This window comes from Haliotis asinina, chromosome 16, assembly GCF_037392515.1.
Source record: "Haliotis asinina isolate JCU_RB_2024 chromosome 16, JCU_Hal_asi_v2, whole genome shotgun sequence".
In the NCBI taxonomy this organism is placed as follows: Eukaryota; Metazoa; Mollusca; class Gastropoda; order Lepetellida; family Haliotidae; genus Haliotis; species Haliotis asinina.
Window position 1 is genome coordinate 6072929 of NC_090295.1, and position 16582 is coordinate 6089510.

General features: G+C 38.4%; 1 protein-coding gene across 2 annotated transcripts in view; it reads left to right on the forward strand.

Annotated features, from left to right (window-relative positions):
* The window catches only part of LOC137268906 (G-protein coupled receptor dmsr-1-like), a 115042-nt gene extending 99863 nt beyond the window's left edge, over positions 1-15179 (forward strand). For both annotated transcript variants that reach the window (XM_067803513.1, XM_067803514.1), the window contains exon 2: positions 12048-15179. In XM_067803513.1, coding sequence (XP_067659614.1) covers positions 12048-13167 — 1120 coding nt within the window. In that variant the 3' untranslated portion in view covers positions 13168-15179. The remainder of the gene's footprint in view (positions 1-12047) is intronic.
* The last annotated feature ends 1403 nt before the right edge of the window (positions 15180-16582 follow it).

The window sequence follows — 16582 nt, forward strand, 5'->3', positions numbered from 1 at the left end:
CTGTCTCTCTCTCTCTTTCTGTCTCTGTCTCTCTGTCTTTCTCTATCTGTCACTCTATCTGTCTCTCTCTCTCTCTTTCTGTCTCTGTCTCTCTGTCTTTCTCTATCTGTCTCTCTCTGTCGCTCTCTCTGTCTCTGTCCTTCTATCTCTGTCTGTCTCTCTGTCCCCGTCTCTGTCTCTCTATCTCTGTCTCTCTGTCTCTGTCTCCATGTCTTTCTGTCTCTCTGTCTCTCTCTGTCTCTGTGTGTTAGTGTTATACACGCGCAAACAAGCAAAAAGAACCCTGTGTCAACAGATTTATGCAGTTGTGTTCTCTCACGCTCATGCAAATATTCGCTACATGCGCGAGTCACGAACAAGAGAGGTACAGAGTTGATATGTTGCAATTAAATGGAAATTACATGCAATGTTTCTCTGTTCTGAGAGGATGACATGCCATTACGAGCTAGAAGGAAAGGACATTTGATTAAATAAATATGCGTGTACTCTCTGAAGCCAGATTTCAATCATTTTGAATTGGGAAATAGGAAATATGTACACATTCTTTATCAGCTCCTATAATCTTGTGGGTTGATATTACATTAAAGGTTATCGATCTGTTGGTTATTTTTTATTTATTTCGAACATTATATATTCAACGTAGTGGTGTCTGAATATTCCTAAACAGTTTTGCTGAACTTGTTTTCTTTTTGTGTTTATCCTTCACCTAAAGTGAAAGTTTTTCCGAATCACGTATATCAAACATGTAACAGAAATACGTCATTTTGTATTTTCTTATAACATCTGTATAGAGAGAATGCTGATTTTAGTGTCGTTACAGTGAAATAAAATAATTGAAAAAAAGGTGGCAAACAGAAAACAATCAAGATAAAAATAACATCTATCTTGGACTAGTAAAAGAAACTTTACGATCTGATTGACATCGCTTGGGTTCTGTTTTTTTAGAAATTGTGATTTAAACGCCTCAGTGTTTTTTTCGTAGCCAGCAAGGAAGCACTTTAAACTTTTTAGTCGATGACAGCTGAAAACGGTGAATTTGGTTAGGGAGAGTGGAGAAAGTGGGACATTAACGATTTCTTTGTGACAGTCTGGGAATGCAATGTTTCCTCGTGTCAGGAACTGACACATGTAAGTAGATCAAGCTGTCAGTGTGAGAATTCAGACTCCACCAAATTGAATGGACACCGGATACTCCATGAATAATTATGATTAGGCACCCCGTAGCCAGGGAGTTTATTTGGTAATGCCAATGCCAGTCGGATCTCCTAGTCTGCATGACGGCCTTCTTCGCTGACCACTCTCACGGTCCGTATTATGAACTCAAGCGCAAGACAGCGTTCCATTAGAATGCAACAGAAACTGAGTTGTAACAGAAATGTGACAGGCTCACTGTCGGTTTGAATCTAGCAATGGGGATAGATGGGCTAAAACGTGTACTTGTCTCTTCGTGGTTACATCTGTGAATTGTTCTTCATTGAATAGTATGAAACATAGCTCCATCTTCTTCAGATGTCCAATGCATTCCTCATTTGGCAAGTAGTTGAAATGTAGATCAGCGATCTTCCCGAACGGTCGAACGTCGCTATACCTTATGACATGAGACATATGGTAACGGGTTTCGCATATTGTGTTCTGTAACACCCTAGACATGTCAGGATTGAGAGGGGAACGAGTTTCCAGTTATGTCATATAGCTGCAATTGACTGATTGGAAGGTGCTTTTCAACTGTTTCAGCAATATACCGGTGGACGAGACAGGCGTGATTGGATGCAGAGATCTAAATGCCATTTTGCATACCAAGTCTCTTTACCATGTAACCATGTCGTGTTTTTCGTGAAATTATTGACATTGGCAACAACAATCACCTTCCTCATGGATTTTTAACTAAAGGTGCAGGAAATTCCAATTGCTTCATGTTATCATCATTAAAATTCCAGACTCACCGGGATGAACATGGAATTCTCATCATATCGTTGTGGCTCAGCCAGTCTATGTCCATACCATTGGCGCCATCAGTCAGCGGTCAAGCAGCACAGTGCAACTGACCACTACAACTCAGTATACATTAACACTTGTTAAAAGACAAGGATACTAGTTGAGAGATATATATCTGAACCATAAGGGTTCAGTGTTTCAAGATTGTTCTGTCCCAGAGACGTGCGTGCATACATACATACATACATACATACATACATACATACATACATACATACATACATACATACATACATACATACATACATACATACATACACACACACACACACACACGCACGCGCACATACATACATACATACATACATACATACATACATACATACATACATACATACATACATACATACATACATACATATGCACAACCAGGAAAACTATCAGTACTGCTAATAAAGGCGTATAGTGATGTCCACAAGCACCAAGTTTCAATGCAGTTTTTACAAGAGTTTTCTGTTATAAACCTTTAGGCTATTTCTTTCACCTGTGACGCGGATCTTTTAACATCACGCATACCAATGTTTCCAAAACCGAATCATTTTTTAAGAAACTCGCGTCAGATGAACCATCGTCGTTTACATAAAATCGTTTCTCACATATTCGTCAATTTTAGCGACAAGTCAATATTTGCAGTGTTTGTATATGATCATAAGGACTGAACATGCTGCTATGATGGCATTCCCTTCCTGTATCTCTGTGAAGCTTCCTCTCTGATGTGCCGCTTCCCAATCAACGCTTGCGTACTTTCAACCTTGGACATAAAAAGCTGGCTTGGATTGATTTTTAAGTTCATTTATTATCCATGCAGGGTACTTCCCGGGGGAAAGACTAATCTATATTCTCTGACCAAAAAGAATATATACCAGCAGTGGATCGTGATGCTAAGTCGGAGGCAATGGCGCTTTTGAAAGGAAAATGAACTCATTTCTAAAGCAATATATCATCGCTTGTGTGGCGATCTCGAGGCAAATAGCAGTCTTCCGAAGAATAGAGGCTAGCAGAGCGCGCCAGTGTAATCACAGGTCTATTAAGAAGGTATAAAATGTACTGTAGACCTTGCCGTCTTCTGGGGTACTGACGTTATTGGTTAATGATACGTACGACAAGGCGGAGGAGGAGTGGCGTGGAGTCATCACTTTATCCTTATTTGAGATGAACGTCGCTCAACAGGAACAGGGATCACGTATGGAACAACTAAATCAAATCGGTAGGTGATTTAAAATTATCGTTTATGATTGAAGACACGATAAACTAATAACTCCATGCCATATTTAATATACATGTGGTCATATTGTGAAGGAGTTGGACATTGAAAATTGTTTATGTGTCAAACGCGCACAAATATGTCTGAATGCATTTTGTTTAAATGCATGAAAAATACATGAGCTTATTGGTACGTATAATATACTGGCTAGCAATGTTTATACATGTACGTCTACAGTACGTCTGGTCATGACAAATTTCAAGTTACATATATTTTGTACTATGCTCACCATATTTGGAAGAAAATAACAACTCATTTCATCCAGAGCATTGACAATGATAAAACTGACACCAGATGACAAGATATAATAATTCGCTCGAATTACAATTTACGGAATACTGTATGAGCGGCTTATTGGTATCATGCCGTGCATTGCAATGAACACGATAGGGCAACTCATTAGCCGTCATAATACATTGTTATGCACTCGCCATGTTGTAACGGACACTGCTAACAGGCCAAGTAAACGTGGCCGTCAAAATGATTCTCACGTCAAGGGTACCGAGAGTTTCCATCCCATTAGGAGTGGGGTCTATTAGCGCCTTGTTTGAAGTAATCATCTTCACTTTAACACATGTTCATGTTTACCTGTAAACATATTGTCATAACAACAGAGTTGAAAGGTCGAACATGTCCGTTTTATCTACAACACACGGATAGCTAGGCACACATACCCGGTTGAACTGATTATCAGTTACGTAATGGACATCTAGTTGTTGTAATTAGATATACTTGTACGAAACTGCCATTTAGTGAATAGGATTGCACGCCTTTGTAGATTCCTATTAAGTGTTATCTGTGCTATTTCGTATAGAGTGATATATGACACGGTATTTTTATGTTTAGCTTTGATTCATTTCTTTGATTGGCATTCTAGAAGTTGAGATAAAGAAGGGCATAGATTCTAACGTCATTAATTGCGTGACAGCGGCATTAGAATCTATGTCGAAACATCGTCTAGAAAGAATAAAGAAGAATATCCATAAAAGTTGTTCTCATTTTCAACTCTTTCAACACCAGATATATCTTAACAATTCCATCTACATCGCTACATCACTAGCTTAAAAATCAAACTTCGCTCAAACTATATCAAGACAATAACTGAAGAAAGATATACAAATTTAAATAAATAAAAAGTCAGTAAAATATGAAACAAGCCCCAAATTCCCACAAGATGCAGAAAACATGTTGAACAAGCTTAAGGGTGCAGCGAACCCATGTGCTGCAGCTTTACCCTATATTTTCTTTGTTTCGTGAAACCGTCTTACTCATGTGGTAAAACATACCATGCAGCATGTGAGAAGTTAAGGAAATTACAATATTGTAATTCATATATCAGTTACAAAAGCTGTTAGCAAGTAATATAATCAAGAAACCATGACAGATAAACGAGGAATACCAACAATATGAGCCCAAGGTCATTACCACTCATCTACTCAGTCCTTTCAGGAAAAGCCTCCAGCTGACCAGTGATTTACTGCAGCAACCATAGACCAACAGGCTCGTACGTTTAACTTAATTAGGTACTGCCCGTTGACTGATGGATTGCATGAGAAATGTCGAGGTGTATGTGCTTCATTGTTCGCTTCATTCAGTTCCAGTTGGCAGGTGGTAAGTTGTCTCATGAATGCAGTAAATCACACGGAGTAGCAAATGCTTTTATTTACTTCCCAGTAGCTTGAGCGGCTGAGCCACCGTGTTAATGTGATTTCGAACCGTGAGCCGTGATTCATAACAATAGTGGGATCTGGAGGGATTGGATTGAATTTCTGAAACAACACCTTTGTTCATGCTTAACTAATTGGCTTACAGAGGCTGGGGAGAATTAATTAAGGTTGTGAGGATTCCTTTCCGCCGAATTTAGAAGGTGTGTCGTTGTAGACATGACTGGTGACGATTTTGTTTTGTTCCCAAGGAATTCGACCCCATTTGTATCTAGGACTTGTCGGAGGACGTGATGGTTGGTACCTCCCAAGAGTGGAACAGCTCAGCACCGTACGCTCATATCTGAAATAACTTGATCCACTGCATATAGTGATTTGGAGTCGACACACTAGTGTGAAAGATTGCCTGACGCATTATAGTGTCAATGTATCTTCCAGAGAATGCCACATTTTTCAACATCACCAGTCAATTTGACCTGGGTAGATAACTTTACTTTGTTTTAGTAGAATAGGAAGTTCCCTTTTCGTTATGATCTAACTTAATGTAATGAACGTGAACATATCAAAACATATTATAGATTTTTTAGTGGAAGTATTTGGAAAAAAATGGTTTATTTAGAAAAGTACTAGTGAATTAAACACGTACTGAGAATGATTTTCGTGTCAGTTTTACTGGTGTTTGATCTTATGAACGCAACACATGTTTTACACACTGGCATTGTGAATGTACATATTTTGATTATATACATGTAATAATACAACGGCTTTGTCCATTTTAAATGTTGTATTAAGTTCAGTACTTTTAAATATGCTTTCCACAATATTTTAGTGTCAAAATAGGCAAAATATAATGACAATGCTGGTAGTGGCTTTTGTATTTGACGACCAACGGTGGGGCATTAATCAACATAAATAATGCCCAAAGGGGAAGAGATAAGTACCCCCATCTCGTATACTACTGCTCCAAGTACTAGGAAAACACCTCAGGCTGCTCACGCCGTATATGTATAGACACACACACACCAATATCTGGTTCATAGCAAATTTTTTTCTCATTGTGTGAGTGATTGAGTTAATTTTTAACGTCACATCGGCAATATGTTAGCCATATCGTTGCGTAAAAATATTTGATATTGAAATGGAATCTATGCATTTTACATGTTTATATATATCAATAAAAAAAGAAAGAAGAAAACGTCAATAGCGCAGCAAACAGAGCATCAGGCGTAGTGTTAAAACTACCATGGACTGATAAAACTAATTTCACTATTTAAACAATACAATACAAAACCGACTATAGAAAGCCAACAACAGCAGGTATATCACCAAACTAGGGACCATGGGGACGTACAGTACTTTTGCTACTACGTTTAAAAAGCTTGGTAAGTTTAAATTTACTTTGAATGTTTCGGGACTTACGTACCCTATCTGGAGGACAATAATGTTACAGTAATTTAACCCCCTTTAAGGGTACTACCACTGACATTCGGAGGTATTAATTTGAACTTCACGTCATAAAATAGTTATCTGTTTACAAACTAGTTAAGAATTTTAATTCCTTTAAAGTGCAATAATTAATTGAGAACTAACATTTTTAAAAGTTTGTGATGTAAAAGACTTGTCCCTTTTGACGGAACATTTAACACAGTCAAGCAAGGCATGCTTGACCGTGATTCTTTCATCACAATGGACACAAAATGGAGGATCCTCATCTTTTAACAAATACCCGTGTGTATGCCGCGTATTGCCAATGCAACATCATCGCATCACGACTTCTTCAGATCTAGACTGACAACCTAACCCAGGCAAGTAGGTGTAACAAATACAGGGTGTTATTGCATGTAATTTATTGATACCCACATGAGTGTCCCAATTCTTCTGCATCAGATCACGAATATAAGATCTAATTGTAGCTTTATATTCTGAGTATGGAATAAGAAGTGGTGTCACAGATCTGTTGAGTGCTGCCTTAGCAGCATCATCAGCAATTTTGTAACCAACAAAAGACGATGTCGAATTGGCCAGTAGCAAGATCAGTATATAATTCACTAATTTCTAGTTTTTAATAGCCTAAAGACAAGAAAGAGAGTCTGAATAGATTTTGTTTGTATTTAGGGTGTTTTTTTAATATAACTCACATCTGTCAATATGGTATTTGCTTCATCTGTGAAAATAGAGCTGCTTTCCGGTAATCTAGAACATATACTTCTGGATCCAATTCCAATGGCAACATCGATCATCATTCACTCTAGTGTCTGTTTCACTTCCCGCTGCTACAGGTTGTAATATGTGGCGTAATGCACACACTCACACACACACACACACACACACACACACACACACACACACACAGGGAGACACAGAGAGAGAGAGAGAGAATGAGGAAGAAAGGTTTGACCCCATTAGAACCTGAAGCAGAGTTAAGTGAACCAGATGTTGGAGTCATCATTGTTCGTGTGGGGAAATTAAGTTTTCTCAGTATTGCGTTTACTTGCCGATACTATTACTCGTTCATTTCTATCCCTAAACTGTCAACGTTTATCGTGATAAATTTTACAAACTGACTGAAATATTTGTCTATGTTTTTTTTTATATTGTAACACTTTCATTTCCACGTGAACACAATTTATACATTGATCGACAATACAGCAGCACAACATACCATAAGGTCCAGAAAGAAAAGTCATGATTGTGTCATCAGCAGTTATGGGGTTACTGTTGTGTCATCAGCAGTTATGGGGTTACTGTTGTGTCATCAGCAGTTATGGGGTTACTGTTGTGTCATCAGCAGTTATGGGGTTACTGTTGTGTCATCACCAGTTATGGGGTTACTGTTTGGTGGCGTCAATCTGAGTTTTCTCAGTCCTGAAATTACTTTCTAATAAGGAAAGAGTATACCGTAAAGAAAATCGTATGTAATTTATGTGTACGACGTTTTGCGATTACATTCAATGTTTCGTGTGAGAAGAACCACAAATGGTCTGTGTATTATATTCAGTGGGAACAATGTTAGTCGGATATTGAAGGTTCTAAGTAATCCATTCTCACAACATTGCTGAATCATGCATTTTTTCTGGAACAAAAAAGCTTGGAAGATTTGTAAATGTTTTAGAAGTGAAGACAATGCATAGTTTCATTAAAAATATCCGCTAATAGCTATTATACCTATGTTGTCGATCCCCATAGACAGACTTCTGGGTTTTACTGAAATTCAAGATCAAAGCATACGTTCCATTTATACACATGAAAGACCGATCCTGAACGCAAATATACATGCAATGTATTCAGGAATCCATCAGCGTCCTTTATAGAACGTACAAAGGCGGTGTGCGTCTTCTCTCTCCCTCCTTGAAATATATATGATATGAAGCGAACGGTGAAGAATGACCATTCGTCTTTTCTTCTTACACTGACGCCATGTAATCAATAGCAATCTATTTGTAGAAACTGGATCGTTACAGAAAGACCATAGGCATCGGAAACCATCGTGTTGTTACATTCATAGACCAGCATGCCTGCTAGTAGACTTGTTTTTAAGTGAATGTCCCTGAATGAAGCAGCTCTTTGTTCGAAAATGTGAATACTTTGCATAAAAAGTTCATAAAACTTACACACCTTAGTACTTTTTATGAAACATGCCGAACATGACGTTTGATCTGACAATGTATACTAGCTAATAAATAGAGTAAATAAATACAAAGAGTGCGTGATTTGGGTTTAACGAGACTTTGAATGATGATCTGGTTATACTGAAACATGACAACTGTAAGGCGAATGCCATAAACTGCCCGGCCTGCAGAATACGTGGTAAATGGTTACCATGGTGGTAGGGTGACGTTTTCTAAATAGCATTGGTAACGACTTTGTTGTGAGTAATCACGAATGCAAGTGAAGTAACGTTTGTCAGGTGTGTTTGCGTTAGATGTAATGTAAAGGTGTCCATACATGCACGTGGAGATGGGGCATCCGACTGGAATTGTAATCGTCATCATTTCTGGTTTTCAAGAAGACGATTATCGTTTCATTGTTTCTCGTAGAAATATCGATATACCACAGTTCTGAAGAAGTCATGTACACGTCATTGACGTTTATCGTAGCACTATGAGAGTAGCTTTCATTTCGAAATTACTGCCGTGGACTTTATGTTACGAAACGTATTTGAAATTGTTCCGTCTTTGTGTTTCTAACAAAGAGACATTAGGCAGGGTTTGTGCACCGACGGTCAGTCACAGAGTGCATATATCTACGTCAGTACCTTGACCTGAGGTTTTGAACCACAGGAGTTGTTTTCGTGAGTGAGATTCCTTCTTTTGTTCAACCCCGCTTCCAGCAATATGAAAGCTAATGCAGGACGCCCTTAGCTATATGAGTCAATTGACAGTGATAGACAACATGAGTTCCAAACCAACAGTCATGCCAAAAAGCCTGAGCATAGAATCACACACTTAAATGACTTGTAAGCAATCTCTTGGTGGATATTCATTATTGCTATTGTCCTCGGTACATAATCCCAAATGCACACATTCATTCTGATGAAGAAACATGATTACTTGCCCATGCTGATATGAAAAATTCCTTCCTCTCATTCAGTGCCTTGATGAAAATCCTAATTACGCCTTATGTACTGATTTGGAAAAATAACGCTCCTTTTTATCACGATTTTAAAATGCATAAACAGAAACATCTAAACATTAGTTTTGCATTAAATTTTGCGATTTTTGCTTGCCTGAACATGCAGTTCAAAGTGTACATGTGTTATCGCATTACATTGGGCGTGATATGTTGGTGTCACCTCTTGAATCTTAGCAATCTTCTTAACCAAGACCAATTTGGTAACTGAAATTAGCGGCAGCACCAAATTCCATCAGAATGACGATCATTTATCCTTCATTATGTTATGTAAGCATTGGGCTGTGGGCTGATAATAGTGTGTTTATTACGTACAGGTGCATGTCAGCTGGAATATACTAAACACTTGAGATAAATAGTAATGTCTAGAAATACGAAAGGGAAACACGTAATGTCTCCCACAAATCGTTATCATGGTTTCTGCAGATAAAGCTTAATCGTACATATTTTACGTTTATTTGAAAACTTCCTAGTTTGAAAAGCGTGGTATGTGATAATTAAAGAAAAAATGATTATACCGAATCTAGAATTCTGACATGGAAAACATGCAGTTCTTTCAAGCCACCCACATTTATGCCCGGTAATACCTTTCTGAACTGAACCTTAACAAAACAAAAACAAAAACAGATTCAGCTTTTGTCAAACAATATAATATCGTAATGACTATTGTAAACAACCAAATAAACCCGGGATACATTCAGTTCAATTCTGTCGTCTTACATGCAATAGTAGTGATTCACCGTTGAATCACCGTTTAACAACATTCTGGCCGCATCACAGGCGAATTTTCAAAACGAAGTAATGCGACGATTCAAATAATTCTTTTGGATAGCCCCGTTAAAATACATCGTTCCACTTATGAGTCATCACAGAAGACGTATAATGTATAACATGGTCTTGAAAGTCCGTTGGTTTTACGCATTTCACCCTATCCACCAGTTCGTTGCTTAAGAACTAGACGCCATGCTGAAAATGCCGTTTTTGATTCTCTAGATGGCTAAGGAAGGAATACCGGATATCGGGATCGCTTGATGCAAAAGAAAAAATGACCACCCGAGCAAAAAAGTCCTCCCTTGAATATATAACTGCCCTCCCGTCACTTTAAAACTCTATTGACATTTACCATGTCGATACTATTCAATAGCCGTGTGTTTGCATTCTCTCAGATGAGTGCTATCAAGTCAAACGTTGTTCATCTGAGCGTATGCTTTACAAATTGTGTTGCTGAATGACATGGTTACTAAACAGTGTCACCATGTGCAATAAAGCAGGACATGTCTTCAGAAAAATCACATTTACAACTCAGCAGTCGCTACGTTTCAGAGATAATTATCACAAGGACCAATGCGAAGTTGATATTTCCCCTAGAACGTATTGGTGGCATTGAACCCGATCAATCTGCCAATCGAAAATAACCTACTATTATTTTCGGTTCGCTTCCCTATCACGCCATCCTGTCGTTCGGAAGAAATATCTGTCTGTGACTTCTCATAAAAACTCGGACTATATTGCGGATAAGGAATTAAAGACATCTTTGCTTGATGAGTTGTCGAGGACCAGTGACCTATCCTGACTTATTAAAGACTTCTCGTAAACCACGTGCTAAAAGCCACGTTAAATACATAAAAGATAATTCCTGAAGAACCAAAGACTGTAAAGATTGAAATTTCGCATGGCTGGAAAAGTATGGATATTTGTCAAGGAGATGAATTCGATTTAGGTTGGAATCCCTTTTTATGTCATCATGTTTTAGTTGCCTGGAAATATATTAGGTCTCTTTTCCCTGCCGGCAACTGTCTTTGTTCAAATAGTTCAACTGCCTCCGATCATTGATAATGTGGTTGGGTATTTTTCGCCGCTTTCAGCAATATGCCAGCAATATCACAACGGCCGGTGGTACAAAGGATGGACTGGTTCTCAAGTGGGGAATAGAACCCTAGCATGACAAGCAAACAATTTAACAACCTGGCTAACGTTTGATGTCCAAATATGTCTACTTACGCAAAGATATGTGATACATATGTGAACTGGTGGCCAATGTATTCTGTATTAGCAAAATCAGATTTCAGTGATGTCTTGAACACAGAGAGTTCAGCTATAATCCTGGATTTGCTATCAGTGAAGCAAATTTGTGGAAGGTTGTGAATGTTTTATATGGTTCCGCCATCTTACCTTCAAGTTTTGTCTGGCTACAATGAATGTATTGTACACGCTATCGACTGCATCGGCATTTGGGTGGTTACCGTGGTAACATTTGTCTACTTTAGATCTCGTTCATTTGATCTAATTAGTCCTACGCCAGATATTTGGACCTAATGAACACATGATGTTGTCTTCATCGTGACTTTTCTCGTGTTTTCTCGACTTTATAATTGACAGATTAAGTAGCTGTACATCTAGATGAAGTACATCCTTTGTCAACAAACAGACATGTTGCTGCCATCGAAAAGTGCATGTGCCTTTGATGTGTACTTAACTTTGTTGTTGTGTTGCAGGTACCTTGAGAACAACGTAAGATGCCAAGACAGCGACAGGGTCAAGATGGCGGGACAACCTGACATCAACGAGGATCTGGATAGACTCTCTACAGCATATGGCCGTTACCATGGATACGCCAGCTTATGTGTTTGTTTCTCTGGCATCATTACGAACATCTTCAATATCACAGTACTTACACGTAAGCACATGCGAACACCGGTCAACACCATCTTGACCGGCCTGGCAATTGCCGACATCATAACAATGTCCTCTTACGTGCCTTTTGCTATACACTTCTACTGTATATATCCATCAAGTTCCAGTACACCGGAGAAAAACAGCATTCATTGGATGACATTTTTATTGTTTCATATCAACCTGACCAATGTGACGCATACCATTTCAATATGGCTATGCGTTAGTCTTTCCATAGTCAGATATATACATATCCGATCACCGAGTGGAGCAAGTGCCGCTCGAGTTCGGAGAATCAACCAATCTAAATACTTAGTTCTTGCAGTGTACATGACGTCTACAATCGTCATGATTCCAAACTACCTTACAAATGAGATGAAGGAAAGCACACACAACGAAACGAATAGTACGATCTTTGTTCTTAAAAGCCTACGCCTTGGCAGCAACGATACGGAGCCGCTTGTGTTGGTCAACGTTTGGATGTACGCTGTGTTAGCTAAGCTTGTGCCATGTCTACTAATGTCCATATTCGGAGGCCTTCTTTTATACCAAATGCATTCAAAAATACGATTACGGAAAAGCTTCCTGAAGTTCTCTGGTTCAAGCCATATCAAACTTCAAGAACATTCCCGAACGACGAAAATGTTGATATCGGTTATTGTCCTGTTCCTCGTCACAGAGTTGCCCCAGGGTGTCCTCATCATCTTGAGTGCTACGAAGATGTCTTTTTTCGAGACTGTGTACCTGCCCCTAGGGGATGTGATGGACATCGTAGCCCTCATAAACAACTCAATTAATTTTGTGCTGTATTGTTCTATGAGTACCAAATTTCGCGAAACGTTCCTACGGTTATACTGCGGTTGTACTATACAGAAACATTCCAGAAATGGACATGCCTTGCGGGAAAAAGCGGACACATATACAAATAATAATCAGTTATGACGTAGCCATTTCATTATACTGTGCAATTATGTGAGTGTGCCTTTGTGGGATGTCTTGTAATATATCATGGACATATGTGTTTTATCGTAAACGATTTGGAATGATATGGTTGGAATTGGGAAGTGTCAATGGATTTCGCACTGAGTACAATGTCCAAAGACACAACGAGCAATATGGTTACTACATGTTTCCTTTGGAGACAATGCCTAATAGACCACAGGAAGCTGACTCACATGCACTTCCTGGAATTATACCTAATGGTGTTATGAACATTTCTTCCAGAATTCAGCGATTGTATTTTAGAATAACGTTCTAGAAAGTCTACATTAACAGATTTCTCAACTGATAGCTTTTGCGAAAGAAACATTTCTGACACATTTTCAAATTTGGCCACACCCAGCGAACTTGTACGAATTTTCAGTGTATTACTGTTTTGTTCCTATCATTGTATAATAAACATGCATTTATGTAGCCTGCATAATACATGTTAAGTGTTGAAACAAATATGGGAAGAATGTCAAAGCGTTTATATGATCACCAATCGATAGCAAACCATTACATCACAAGAGATAATATAATTATATTTGACAATTCTTTGAGACGAAGAACTCGGAAAGGTCACTTTAGGATTGTGTTACCAAACTGATGCAGTATGTAGGTCACTAGAAAACTAATTTCGTTACGTCGTTACAGTACCCACTACTGGTACTGTAATATACTGGAATTATAAGCTGTTATGTTTTAAAAGCTAATATGAAATATTTGTTGTACGTGAACTAGTTATGTTGTTTCATGTGATGCCTTCAGTCTTTGTGGCCTGCTGAATTCATTATGTTTGTTATCAACTCCACTTCTACAGGAACACTGGTTGTGGTAGTAGAAGCGTTTCAGTTTGCCTCATGATACGTCCATAACACTTTGTAAGTTGTTGTTACCCTATCGACCAATGTGGATATATTTTGTAACACTGTTCCGATATATCTGTCCAATATTTTTTGATAAATGGAAAACCCATGTGCCCCATATGATGAACAGTGAGATAACGTCGCAAATTGACATTGACCAAGTCTTCCTCTAGCCTGTTCAACCTTTCCACGTTGCTCATTCCATCAATCACTAGTTTGTTTGGTTCAGAATGTCTACAGACCAAGATTCATCCACTGTCTGTGTTAGTGTGAGATGGTCGTAGATTCAAGGTCTTCCTGGGCCCCGTTTCACGAAGCTCTCGTAAGCCTAAGACCTCGTAACCTTTCTCGTAGCATCCGTACCTCCTATACTGTAACATCAGAAGTAGGAATGCTACGAGAAAAGTTACGAGACCTTAGGCTTACGAGAGTTTTGTGAAAGGGGCCCCTGACTGCTAAACGTCAGAGACTGTTGTCGAAGGAAACGTTTAGACGTTACTTTGAGATACCGCAGTGTAACATTCACTGATGTTCTCTTTAGAAGTTATCTTGTCACATAAGAAGTCATATTATCACTTAGAAGTTACATAATCTCTTTAGAAGTCATATTATCACTTAAGAAGTCATATCACTTAGAAGTTACATAATCTCTCTAGAAGTCATATTATCAAACGGGTATGACTCAGGGTTTATTCAGGTAACGCATTTTAGTCATGAGTCAAATACACATGTATTCTTATCCTTATCACTGATGCCTGAAGAAGAACACAGATCCACCAACCGGTAGTATTTACAGATACTGAATGTCATTTAATGTGCAACTGTGTCGGTAAAGGTAGTGAATTATGCATTGAGAATTGGAGAAACAGGGGTTCAGCCGCTTTGTCATTGGGTGCTATCCAACATTCATCTTTGCGTTCAAAGCGTATTGACATGCCACTGCATTTAGTGAATGACGAAAGATCGATTATTACTGTTACTTTGTGTATCATGTTTTACTGTCGTCATTGTTAAGTTGCATGTCTCGCTTCAGTGCTTGATTACGAACATTTTTTTTCTCACACCACCAGATTTTGTTGTACAGTGTATTAAACACTTTACACTCCTTCTCGGCGTTTTGTTCATTTTATCGGCATTCCGTTTGTCTTTCGTTGTTAACAGTACTGTTCGTTCCAGAACAGATTAACAGGTAAGGTTTGGTATCATCTTTTGCCAGTCGGGCAAGTTGTTTACTAGTATTAAGTAAGAGGATTATGAGGCATGGTCGACTGGGGTATTTTTTTGTTAACATAGTCCCACACGTCCTTCAACAAACAGAAGGGATGATTTGTGCTATTTCATTGCTGTTCTCCTTACATCTCCATGCTCCCCATACATCTCCATGTTGTTGCTTTTTGTTTTGTTTTTCGTAAATATATTGGGATGGGTCAACAAGCTTTAAAACTAATATCAGCACCGCTCCCATACAACCTGTAATGCAATTATAAACTTTAAGGAAGTTAAAGTGATGAGAATACCGAGGGTACAGTGACACATATATGGCAATTATTTTTTCTGACGTAATTTCGCGACCCGGATATTCTCCAGCATGTTTAATTTTATTCATCATAAAACATGTTATCCTCATAAAAAAAACGCAAAAAACCCCATATCTTCATAAAACATGTTGGAGAAGATCCGGTTCGTGTAATTATTGGAGAAACTACATGTTGTTTAACTCTCTATTTATGTCTACTTAGATGATAGTTGTACTTCATAACGACACCCATCCCTTGTGTGTGTCTTTCTCTCCCCCTCTCCCCCTCTCTCCCTCTGACATATATATTTATATACGTTTATATACGTTTCTTCCAAAGTATATTCCAAATAATATTCGTGCCCATATCATACCATGCATGTTTACGACACTCATGCCTAAATATCAGTATATCCCTTGTTCTCGCTCGGGAAAAACCAACATTTAGGCAATCTTGTCATAAACATAGTATGACACGGGCACTTATATAATATCCTCTATATACGTATCTGTCACAAGACGTTGACAAACACATACAGCGTAGTTTCTGAAGTACAAAGTAGCTGGATGAAGCCAGTCTTCGTCAACGGAGACATCATTCAAAATCTGAAGTGGTATTTTACTGTATAATACTGTTTTCCCAGTGTCATTCACCTGTATTTGGACGAGACTATTCTGTAGAGAGGCATGCCCCAAACGTTTATCTCACGGGAAGGTAAGATCCGAGAACCAAGAAAATTGCATAGATACTCGTTTTGATACTTTGATACTATTGATGTCCGCAACTGAATGTTAAAAAACACTGCACACGTTTATTTCAAAGTTAGAATTATTCCTGGGTTCAGAGAATCAATTTCCCGAGGTATTACCTATGTCATAAGAAATATTTAATGGCAACGTAATCTCCATAAAAGACCAAATATGTCATTGTGTTTCCAATTTCCCCTTCCTGAAGGACCTACGACGACGCCAAATAATTGCCTCTGCTAACCGA